This window comes from Babylonia areolata, chromosome 24, assembly GCF_041734735.1.
Source record: "Babylonia areolata isolate BAREFJ2019XMU chromosome 24, ASM4173473v1, whole genome shotgun sequence".
Lineage (NCBI taxonomy): Eukaryota > Metazoa > Mollusca > Gastropoda > Neogastropoda > Buccinidae > Babylonia > Babylonia areolata.
The window spans coordinates 39900341-39912840 of NC_134899.1; the positions used below are offsets into that span (position 1 = coordinate 39900341).

Genomic DNA, 12500 nt, shown 5'->3' on the forward strand with positions numbered 1-12500 from the left:
GCGTGAGCGAAGGAAGCAGGGCTCAACTTTTGAAGATGTTTTCCCTTGCAACACCTGTGGGAAGTTCTGCGCGTCCAGAATCGGCCTCTTCTCTCATATGAGGACACACACCGACAGATAAGCCTGCCTGCCTACTCATCCGTCGGACCGACGGGAGACTCCATCATGCATGGTAAGAAAAACAGATTGAACTCATCCCATTTCTTTTCTTACTCCCCTCCCACCACTGACCAGCAAATTAGCCCTGTACCCTTACTGGATCCCCCCACAATACGTTCTAAGAAACGTTGTAATGAATAACCTCATTCATATGTTTGATAAGTGTGTTCTTCTGCTACTTCTGTGTGTCCTGGTAGATATTTACCTTCCTACTTATGTTCATATTGTGGTACAGGTGTCTGTTTCTGTGTCTAGCTGCTGACTGGTTGGTTGTTTGAGTTTGATTTGTAAGTGTTGACTGAGAAGTTAATTCACTGTTTGGCTAGTCAGTTATTTTGTTGGTTGATTGGTTAGTGATTTAATTGCTTTGTTGATTATTGTATTTATCTTTCTATTTAGTTATTGTTGTTGTAGTCCTAGTAGTAGTGTCATTTCAGATTTGATGTGTAATAATAATAATAATAATAATAATAATGGTACTTATATCGCGCTGAATCTTGTGCATAGACAAATCTAAGCGCTTTCGCACCAGTCATTCTCACGCACGCATAACTCTAAAACTGGAGAAACTAAAGACAAGGAAGAGGCAGGGTAGGGAGGCTATTTTGGGAGGAGGTGGGTTTTAAGGCCAGACTGGAAAGAGCTGAGTGTGGAGATTTGACGAAGCGAAAGAGGAAGTTCATTCCAATTGCAAGGTCCAGAGACAGAGAGAAAGAACGGCGGCCAACAGTCGAGAGTTTGAGTCTGGGTATGCGTAAGTGGAGTGTATGTGTATGTGGGATGTGAAGAAGACATGGGGTCAGTTTTATGTTTGTATATCATTGCGATGTCGAAGTTCATTAAGTGCATTTTTATATTATTCATATACCCCCATCGGGTTCTATTTGGGTACAAAAACGTTGTCGCGACAAGGTGAACATGTACGGTAATAGTGGTTACATATATAAGACGTCAACTCATGTTGTTGTTTTTGTTGGTGGTGGTGGTGGTGTTTATGTTTTTTCCACTCCCCGGTTATCGGATTTTCTGGTCTAATTTCCTGAACTAAAAGTCGGATAAAGCTTTCAAGCAAGCTTTATAATGATACGACCTAATGATCTAAATGTGGCACTCAAACAACCAATTCAATATACAGTGGATTGTGGCATGTTTATGAAGTATCACTGGGACCACCATCAAAATCAGATTGATTAACCAGGATGACCATCACCAAATTTGTATTTGTATTTCTTTTTATCACAACAGATTTCTCTGTGTGGAATTCGGGCCGCTCTCCCCAGTGAGAGCTCAGTTTCAGTTTCAGTAGCTCAAGGAGGCGTCACTGCGTTCGGACAAATCCATATACGCTACACCACATCTGCCAAGCAGATGCCTGACCAGCAGCGTAACCCAGGGAGAGCGCGTCGCTATAATACCGCGCGACCCTTTTTTTTTATTTATTTTTTTCCTGCGTGCAGTTTTATTTTTTCTACATATTTTTTTTCCAGGAACAACCCTTTTGTTGCCGTGGGTTCTGTTACGTGCGCTAAGTGCATGCTGCACACGGGACCTCGGTTTATCGTCTCATCCGAATGACTAGCGTCCAGACCACCACTCAAGGTCTAGTGGAGGGAGAGAAATTATTGGCGGCTGAGCCGTGATTCGAACCAGCGCGCTCATCAGATTCTCTCGCTTCCTATGCGGACGCGTTACCTCCAGGCCATCACTCCAAATTTTGAACTTACTGCAATCATTTTGGCGTCTTTTCGAATATGATGTTTTGCAGCGCCAATTCTTTCAACAAACAAAAAAAAAGAAGAAGTTATAACTGCGGTGTCTTTAAAAAGCTATGATTAAATTCACGACAAAAACTGGGAAAAAAAAACCCAACAATCTCAAAGTTATTGTGATAACATAAAAAAAAAGATGAGGACTGTCCCAAAAAAACTAATAAATTGATTAAATTGAAAAAAAACAGCAACAACAACAACGAAACGATGTGTTGTGTACAAACAAAAGTTTAATTTCCACAGGTAATAAAATCATTGTAAAAAAAAAAAATGCACACTGCGTAATTCATCTCTCTCTCTCTCTCTCTCTCTCTCTCTCTCTCTCTCTCTCTCTCTCTCTCTCTCTCTCTCTCTCTTATGATGAGTTGAGAGAGAAATGTAAATTTTTTGAAGTAGGTATAGCCGAAATGCACAACATTGCTTCTTGTGTTACCGTCTGAAGATGAAATTATAATTAGATCGATTGCAAAATCTATTCCAGAAGCGCACAAAATAAGACAAGGACTTGTTATCAACGGGCAAAATAATGTATTATAAGGCAGTTAACCATAGTTGACTGAATGCTGACATGAAAGCAAGGTGTACATGAAATTATGTATGTGAGAGGATGGTCGAATTTTCTTTTCTTTTTTTTCTTAGTATTTTCTTTGAAGTGATGAAGTGATACAATTTACATATATGATAATGGTGACAGTGTTACCAATCTTTGTTTTACTGCAATGTTTAAAATTTACATCATCATAAAGATTATTGTAATCTGTTGACGTAAAAAAAGTTACCCCCTTGTCAAAAGACCTTTGCAGGCAATGACAATAAAACATTTCAAGTTTCAAGTTTCTCTCTCTATATATATATATATATATATATATATATATATATATATATATATATATATTACTTCTACTACTACTATTACTACTACTACTACAACGAACAATCATCGTCATCAGCATCATCTCATTTTACTTAGCGCTATAATACAGCCAACAACCCTTTGTAATACCAAATCCAGAGACTGTTCTAAACATAGTAACTACATTTATTTTAGGCTTGCTATTTTTGAGCGGATATACGAGTTTCGTTTTCGTTCAATAATCAGAAAAGCGATACCATACCCCCACCATCACCCCCTCAGCACTCCCCCTTCCGAAAAAAAAAAAGGAGTTTTGATATGGTTTCAGCTCCGGTGAATGGCCTCTGCGATCGGCTGAACAAGAAAGCAGGATACACTAAATTGAAATGAACGCTATGAAAAAAACATCAAGCATAAACTAGTTACTAGGGAGATACGCTTGGAGTAGCCTAGTATGTGTGACAACAGAGAGATAGAGAGGGAGAGAGAGAGAGAAAAAAAAATTCACAAGAATAACAAATTTGAATGTTTTGGTATGCAGTCTGTAAACATACGTACACGTTGACAAATGCCTTGTACTGAACATTATAAATTGCTGAGGGAGTGAGAGAGAGAGAGAGAGAGAGACAGACAGACAGACAGACAGACAGACAGAGACAGAGACATAGACAGAGAGAGAGAGAGGTGGGTGGGTGGGAAAGTGAGAGAGACAGACAGAAACAGTGAAATATATTACTCTCTCTCTGTCTCTCTCTCGCACTCTCTCTCTCTCGCTCTCTTTTACACACACACACACACACACACACACACACACACACACACACACACACACACACACACACACACACACACACACTGATAACTGTCTGCCTACTTCTATCGGTGTTTCTGTCTGATTGACCTCTCTCTCTCTCTCTCACTCCCTTACCCCCCCCCCCCCCCTCTCTATCTCTCTCTCTCTCTCTGTCTCTCACCCCCCTTTCTCTCTCCATGCTATTTATGTGATCAGTATCACCTCAGCCACGGTTTAACCGATAACTACCCCTTTCACATGACTTAACTATCGCTTACGTAGGCTACTACACAGCGATCGTTCATGTCGTCAGCGAAGCGTTCAACAACAGCCCTCGTTGCCCACAATGATTAAGCCGAGTACACTGAAACGTCAGAGAAGATTTTGACTTTTATTTCGGTTATCTGAAATTGACTGAAGTCCCAATTCAGTCTGTGACCTAACACACCAAAGCACTTACACACACGCACGTACAACACACGCAAACACGCGAGCGCGCGCGCGCACACACACACACACACACACACGCACATACATACGCGTGCGCACGATCATAGTAGAATTCAACCCTTTGACCAGCCCTGTTGGGGCATGAAAGAGAGACAACACTGGATTGTCCACATAATTATATTGCTCTGTGTGTGTGTGTGTGTGTGTGTGTGTGTGTGTGTGTGTGTGTGTGTGTGTGTGTGTGTGTGTTTGTGTGCGTGAACATAGATGTGATGTTGCGTATATGGATCAGTCCGCACACACTGACGCTTCCTTCAATTGAAACTGAAACAGTAACTGAAACAAAGCGCACGTGTATGCTTTAAATCCCTATACATCGTTTCACTTCGGTTTCTTTCCATTGCATGATAAAATTTAAAAAATAAAATAAAAATAATCCGTCGTCCAAACCAAAACATTTCCCTTTTTTTCCAGTTTTATCAGAACACTCCAAACCATTGAAAGTTTATTTTTCAGTGGTCATTGCTTATCACTTTTAATGAATCATTGAATGGTCAGTAGAACAGACCAACAAAGTCAGCAAAGTGTACGTATCTTTCTGACAAAGGTTTGAAACCAAGCTTGAAGACATGGACAAACTTACAGTGACCCTTTTAAGTGGATTTTCTTTTCCAGATACTTCACTATCCTGCGAGGGAATACCGGAATACGGCTTTCTATTTGACCTCTTTCCCTCGCTCGTCGAGACTGGTGATCGGTATTTGCTTGAGATCTTGATCTCTCGCTCTCTCTCTATCTCTCTCTCTTTGGTGACACTTTGGTGAGCCTGGTAAACTTCTTCCCTCAAACGCTCGTTTCAACTGGCTCCGTCTTCTGTCCTTTTTCTTTTTCGGCCACTGTGCAGGTGCCATGCCGCACTCTCATTGGCTCTCCCGTTGACGGAAGGGGCGGAGTCTGTTCGCGTCACTGGCAAGAGCTTTCCAGTTGCGCGTGGTAGGGGGAGATGTGTGGTGGTTTCGGGGGACGGATTTTTTGGGGGGGTAGTTTTGGATTTGTTGTGTTCGTATGGTGGTGGCGTGCTGTGTTGTGGAGCGCTGTGTGAGTTATTTTTTTGTATGTTCGTCTCTCTGTGCGTGTCTCTATGTCTGTGTCTATCTGTCTGTCTGTCTGTCTGTCTCACGCCCTGTCTCTGCCAGTCTGTGTCTATGCGCCTGTTTGTCAATCTGCATGTCTGTCTGACAGTCTGTTTCTCCCTCCCCTCCCCCTCTCTCTCTCCCTCTCTCACTCACTCTCCCTCTTCATCCCTGCACCGGTCCCTGTCTGTCTGTCCCATGTTTGTTTCAATATAGCTCTATATCCGTTTCTCTGTCAATCTTTCTGTCACTCACTCTCTCTCTTTCTCTCCGGCAGTGTGTTGGTTGATCATTGATCGAACGCCTATTCACTGGAGTGTATTTTGACGTGTGTGTGTGTGTGTGTGTGTGTGTGTGTGTGTGTGTGTGTGTGTGTGTGTGTGTGTGATAGTATTGCTTTCTGCTCTAGTTTCAGCACAAATTTCTGTCGTCCTCTATTTCTCCACCCATACCTGGCATGTTAAACCCTGTGACTTTTCAGCATTAGCGTTTTCTGCACTTTTTTTTCTGTGTAAAATGAACAGAATTATATCATTCCGCGAGTCTCACATTATGATTGGTCTCTTGAAACATGCTCATTACAACTTTGTGGTACTTATCGCTATTAATTTGGTAATCATCATCGTTGTTATAGTGTAACTATGGGTGAATCATTGTTGTTGTATAGAAGTAACCATGGCTGGAAATAGTTGCATCATGAACCTACACTCATCGTTCAGTTAGTTTCAGTTTCAAGGAGGCGTCAAAGCGCGTGGACCTATCCACATGCGCTGTAATTAAGTAAAAAAAAAAAAAAGATTTAAGAAAAGGAAGCGGATGCAGAAACCTGATCTCATCATCGACCCAACATCTTGGTCCAACCTTTAGAGCCCAAGAGCTGTTGCAGGAAATAATGTATGTGTATTGAGAAAAAAAGAAAAGTAAAACATTACCAGAAACGCGAGGAAGAGCACACACACACACACACACACACACACACACACACACACACACACACACACACCCTGCGCGCCCACCAACCCAGTGACAGAGACCGACCAGTCAAGAGTCGAGCGCGCGACAAGCCAGCGACGCTAACGCATCGGAGGACCAAAATCCGCTTCATCTAAAAGCGAGCGCTCGCGGGCCCCGTCGATAGAACAGCGGCTCCAAGGCCCTGAGAGTGTGTGCGTGTGTGATCTGGAAGGCTGGCATGTATGTTTGAACTGTTACCTACCTGTTTCTACAGGTACGTGAGGAAGGCCTATCGACCACAAACAAGAAAACGACGGAATGTGTGACTCTTTTCCTCCAAAATGCACACCCTTTCTTGGATTTATGCCGACGAATCTGATCCAGAAAAACGATGAAATCTTCCGAGGATTGTCGGAGTAGCAGTAGCAGACGATCGGAGCTCGCCAAAGGAACAGAGCGCTGTGATAGCGTTGCGTCCAAGTTGTGTGTGTAGCGGTAGTGTGTGTGTGTGTGTGTGCGTGTTGGCTTCCAATGTTTGGCCTGGGCAGAAGTGTGTGAAAATCGGTGGGTGTTTTGCTGGGACGGGAGAGGTTTTTCTGCCAGGCTTTCGACCAGTGTCCACTCTGGAGTATATACACACACACGTACGCACGCGCGCGCGCTGGCGCTTTTCACACAACTACAGCAAGAATGACCAGTGGTGTGCTGTGGAAAGAAATCGAAAGCTTTGACCAGTTCCGTGGTGCAGAAGTTCAGTGATTTCTTGGATTGTATGATTTCTTGGATGGTATATATATATCATATGCCGTGATGTTTTGAGTGTGTGTAGTGTGTGTGTGTGTGTTTGTGACTTCGGTCTCTCGCTTTCAAGAGGTGCCGGTTTTTCGGTTGTCATTCCATTCTGTGTTCGCGTCTGTATGCGTGTGACCAGCACAGATTGTTATGGTTACCAGGAAAAGGGACGGTCACTATGGTGCGACGATTAAAACAGGAGGTGTCCCCAACAGGTACTAAGGCTCGGCAACTGTGAGTCGTTACAGTATCCGATGAAAAGGGGAAAAAAAAGTGTTGACGCCTGTATCACAGATTTTGTGTGTTTATGAATTCTTCAGTGTCTGTTCATGATTGTTATTGCCTTCGAAAAGTTTGGTGTTATTATTTCTGGACACAGTATTAAACTTGGGCAGTCGGGTTGATAAATATACGACATACCTGACATAAACTAAAACCAGAAACGATCACAATGACGTCCAGATGACCCGACTTTTTCAGTGAGGAGACAGAGAGAGAGCAGCAGCAGTCCGGTGAGAGAGAAATGGTCAGTTGTGATCATTACATCAGCATGGCCACCCTGAAAACGCCGGGTGGACTGTCGTGTTCCCGGGCCGTCAGCCACTCAGTCTGCATCCTCCTGCTGCTCTTCCTGGGTCAGTTTGCCCGGGGGCAGGGTCCCGGGGGAGGAGGAAACAGTCGGATATACATGACCGTGACAGAGGAGAGGAGCACCGGGGTGGTAGTGGGGGTGCTTCCCGTGAAGACAGGCTATGTGTACGAACTAAATGCTGATGAATTGCCCCTGTTCGAACTGGACGACAGCGGGACGATCAGGACTCGAAAGATAATAGACCGCGAGGCCCTTCCGTCAGACACTATCAATCTGTTCGTGGCGGGCCGGCACCCGTCCGAGCCGACCCACCTTCTCGAAGTCACCATATCTGTGCTTGACATCAACGACAACGCCCCGCGCTTTGACGAGGCCGTGGTGTCGGAATCGTTCCAGGAAGACGCCAGACCGGGCCAGCAGCAGCTGATCGTAACGGCCACGGACCCGGACAAAGGGCAGAACGGTACCATCGTGGAGTACAGGATCGTCTCCGGGAACGAGGACGGCAAGTTCAGTCTGACCCCTCCCAGTGAGGAAACCCCCTTCTTGTTCATCGTCACCAAAGACAAGCTGGACAGAGAGAGTAAAGATTTTTACCAGCTAAACATATCAGCTAAGGACAACGGGGCAACTCCTCTCTACGGGTATCTACAGCTCAACATTGACATAACCGACGTCAACGATAACCCGCCAGTCTTCGATCAAAGCGAGTATGTGACTCACATTAAGGAGGGAACAAGTGTCGACACCTCTGTCATCCGTGTGGAAGCCACTGACTTTGATATCGGTGAAAACGCGCAGATTGATTACTTCCTGACCGACAGCTCGGGACAGTTTCAGATCGATCGAGACACCGGCGTGATCAGAACGTTGAGGTCTCCTCTGGAGTGCAGCCGGCCGTCGTGCGGCTCCCAGCAGGTCAACAGCATGGTGGAGTGTGACCCCAACAGCTGTCTCCTCACCGTGGAAGCCAGGGACCGTGGCAGCACACCCCAGGACGGCAGAGCCTACATCTACGTCAGCATCATCGATGAGAATGACCATGACCCCGTCATCACCTTTGAACCCGTGGCCCCGGATCCAGTGACCGGAGCGGCCACGACTGACGAGAACGCCAGCGGACTGCGAGTGGCGACCATCAGTGTGACGGACATGGATCGCGGGATGAACGGCCAGACCACCGTGCAGATCATCCTGGGCAACGAGGCAGACCACTTCAGGCTGATTTCCATCCCCACACCGCAGAACACCGTCAACTACATCCAGGTGAAAGGATCGTTGGACCGCGAAACGATCCCCCAGTACAACCTGACCTTCAGAGCGGTGGACAAAGGCTCTCCACCTCGGAGTTCCACAGCCTACCTCATCATCATCGTCAACGACGCTAACGACCACACCCCAGTGTTCCAGCAGGAGGAATACTTCGCCAGGCTGTCGGAACTGGCGGTGCCAGGGTCGTTCGTGGCTGGGGTCAAGGCCGTGGACGAAGATTCCGGGCCCAACTCTCAGCTGACCTACACCATCCTGGCGGGGAACGAACAGGGGTGGTTCAGCATCGACGACGCCACAGGTCTGGTCACCACCAGAGTTGCTCTGGACCACGAGGTGGCGGACAGGGTCGTTCTCAACATCTCTGCCCACGACAGTGGCGCCACGCCTTACAGGAACTTCACCAAGATGGTGGTCGACATCCTGGACGAGAATGACATGGCGCCTCAGTTCAGAAACATTTTGACGAGAGTGGAGCTGGATGAGAACAAACCGGAAAACCAGAATGTTGCGACGCTGACAGCTGACGACTTTGACAGCGGCAGTAACGGTACGGTGTTTTATCATCTTCACCCCGACACTGAACTTCTTTATCCTGGTGTGTTTCAAGTGGGACGGACTTCAGGGAGTGTTTCAACATTGATCTCTTTAGACCGCGAAGCTGTTCCATCCTACACCATCAAAGTCATCGCCAAAGACGGTGGTTCTCCCTCACTGTCTTCCACCGCCACCATCATCCTGAAAGTCAGGGACCTCAACGACAACGTGCCGGTGTTCCATCCTTCATCCTACTTCGTCAACGTCTTTGAAACAGACCCGGCAGGTGTGGAGGTGGTCCAGGTGTCTGCCATAGACAGGGACGTGGGGGCGTACGGCAAAGTGTCATACAGTTTCACAGGCAGTGCCTTCAACAAGTTCTCCATAGACTCCAACACGGGGATCATTACCACGAACACCGTATTAAGACGCACCTCAGGGAGCAGCTATCAGCTGTCTGTCGTGGCTAAAGATGGGAGTGATCGGCGATCGGAAAGGGCCGCCACCGTCACCATCATTGTGGCCAGAATCAGCGACCCGGCTCCAACGTTCACCAACCAGAGAAAGACGTTTAACATCAACGAGGACTTCGGCAGCCAGACGTCACCCTCCACCCTGGGACAGACAGTGGGCCAGGTTCAAGCCACGGGAGGAGGGGGCAGTGGCATCACCTACTTCATTGCCAGCGGAGATCCCTATGAGGTGTTCTCAATCGATTCCTCCGGATTCATCAAAAGGAACAAACTGGTAGACAGGGAGGAGAAAGGCCAGTACGTCCTCAAGGTTGTCGCCTCCACAGGGTCCAAGTTCGGAGAGATGTCTGTCACTATCAACGTCCGCGATGTCAATGACAACAGTCCTCACTTCATAGCCACCACGTCGGAGACAACGGTCATGGAAAACTGGCCGGTGGGCAACAACATCTTCCTTGCAGCGGCGGAAGACTCTGACGCAAATGCGAACGCTTTGCTTGTTTACACTATCAGATCCGATGACGACGTCAACGGTGTGTTTGGAATCGACCAGAACACTGGTATTATCTCCCTTCAGAAGCCCACTGCTCAGCTTCAGGGAAACCAGGTGATGTTGACAGTGACTGTGAGAGACTCTGGCACCCCTCAGCGTACAGACAGCATTGACATTGTAGTAAAAATCCAAGACGTGAACGACCACACCCCTTTCTTCCCAAGGAACGTCTACAGCGTGTACATCCTGGAGTCACGGCCGGTCAACGAGAACATCATGAAACTGGTGGCCTCTGACATAGACGAGGGGAGAAACGGAGAGCTGGTGTACAAAATCATGCGAGGCAACGAAGAAGGACGGTTCGGCATATTCCCCGACGGCACCATTTTCATCGCTCACACCCTGGACAGGGAGACACGAGACATGTACTCTCTGATGATCCAGGTTCAGGACTGTGGAGACAGGCCCCGCAGTTCCACAGCCAACGTCACCATCTACGTGCTGGATGCCAACGACAACAGTCCAGCTTTTGCCAACTCCTCCTACGTCTTCAGCGTGCCAGAGAACCGTCCTGGCGGTACCTTTGTCGGCAGCATCAAAGCGTACGATCACGACGTGGGGGTGAACGCGGAGCTGGTCTTCTCCCTCACTGAAGGCAACGCCAACTTCACCATTGACCCCATCACTGGAGCCATCTACACTCGGCGTCCATTTGACAGAGAGTACGTGATGGACACCAGCAGTGTGGAGTTCTACACGGTGGATGTCTTCGCTACAGATGGAGGAAATCCGAAGCTCCGCGGCAAATCTACGGTGAGGGTCTTCATCAGCGACGTCAACGACAACCCGCCGGTGTTTGGCAGAGCGCTGTTCAGTGCCGCCGTGCCGGAAAACGCCGTGCAGAACACCAAGGTGATCAAGATGACAGCCACCGACGCTGACATCGGCGCCAACGGGGCGATCACCTACGTCATCACGGAAGGCAACGAAGGGAACAGGTTCACTATCGCTGAAACGACCGGGGAGATCACTGTGGCGGGGAAGCTGGACCGCGAAACCAGGGACCACTACATGCTGACAGTGGTGGCCACGGACACGGGGTCTGGCGCTCAGCTCAGTTCTTCAGCCCAGGTCAGTATCACTGTCATGGACACTAACGACAACCCGCCTCAGTTCACCTCCACGGAGAGGCAGCTGAGCGTGGAGGAGACCAAGCCCATCGGTGAACTGCTGACCGTGTTCTCCGGCAAGGACCTGGACCAGGGCAACAACGCCAAGATGTACTTCTCCATCTACAGCGGCAACGACGACGATGTCTTCAACCTGGACGGCTACACCGGAAAGCTGTATCTAGTCCGGCAGCTGGACTATGAAACCAGGCAGGAGTACCTCCTGAACGTCAGCGTCACCGATGAAGGCTACCACCCCTCCCTGTCCTCCTACATCTTCTTCAGAGTCAGGGTGGTGGACACCAACGACAACGCCCCGCAGTTCACGGACGGCTTCAAATCCATCAACGTCCGTGAAGACGCTGCCCTCAACGAGCAGATAGCCACGCTGAACGCCGAGGACCAGGACAGCGGGAGTTTCGGGGACGTCAGATACGCCATCATCAGTCAGGATCCGGACGAGAACATGTTCAGAATCGACGGGAACAGGGGGAAGATTTTCGTGGACAAGGCGCTGGACAGGGAGACCACGGACTACTACAAGCTGGTCATCACGGCCACGGACCAGGCCATCCCGGAGTCGCTCCGCCGCACCACCCAGAAATCCCTCAACATCATCATCCGCGACGTCAACGACAACGCCCCCGTGTTCAAATCCCCGCCGGCCTTCCTGGTCCCGGCCTTGGAGTCGCGGGGGCAGACGGTGGCCACGGTGTTCGCCGACGACGCGGACAGCGACGAGAAACGGGCGGGTGTCCTACTCCCTGCTGTCCCAGACCTCCATCTTCTCCGTGCACCCCAACACAGGGGACATCACCCTGCTCCAGGACATGACCTCCCCCCCGTACCTCTACACGCTCAAAGTCAAGGCCACCGACAACGGTGGCTCGGGACCGAGCGAGAGGAAGTCCACGGAAACCACCATCACCATCCTCCTCTCCTCCACGGAAGATGGCCCTGTGTTCCAGCCCAGGTCCTATTCCAAAGAGCTTTCGGAGAACGACCCCCCCAACACCAGCGTCTTCCGTGTCTCCGCCTCGCCCACCCGCCCCGGGGTGACTGTG

General features: G+C 48.6%; 2 protein-coding genes across 2 annotated transcripts in view; both read left to right on the plus strand.

Annotated features, from left to right (window-relative positions):
- Positions 1–7453: 7453 nt before the first annotated feature.
- LOC143298635 (cadherin-related tumor suppressor-like) lies at positions 7454–11828 on the plus strand. The gene is made up of 2 exons (XM_076611515.1): positions 7454–11785; positions 11820–11828. The coding sequence occupies exons 1-2, from the start codon at positions 7454–7456 to the stop codon at positions 11826–11828; spliced, it is 4341 nt and encodes a 1446-aa protein (XP_076467630.1).
- A 290-nt stretch (positions 11829–12118) lies between these two features.
- The window catches only part of LOC143298550 (cadherin-related tumor suppressor-like), a 240010-nt gene continuing 239628 nt past the window's right edge, over positions 12119–12500 (plus strand). The window contains exon 1 of the mRNA XM_076611418.1: positions 12119–12500. This exon is cut by the window's right edge and continues 189 nt beyond it. Within this exon, the coding sequence (XP_076467533.1) occupies positions 12267–12500 (234 nt within the window). The 5' untranslated portion in view covers positions 12119–12266.

What these genes read in the sequence shown, in the direction of transcription:
- LOC143298635 (XM_076611515.1), top strand. Translation starts at nt 7,454, where the DNA reads ATGGCCACCCTGAAAACGCCGGGTGGACTGTCGTGTTCCCGGGCCGTC.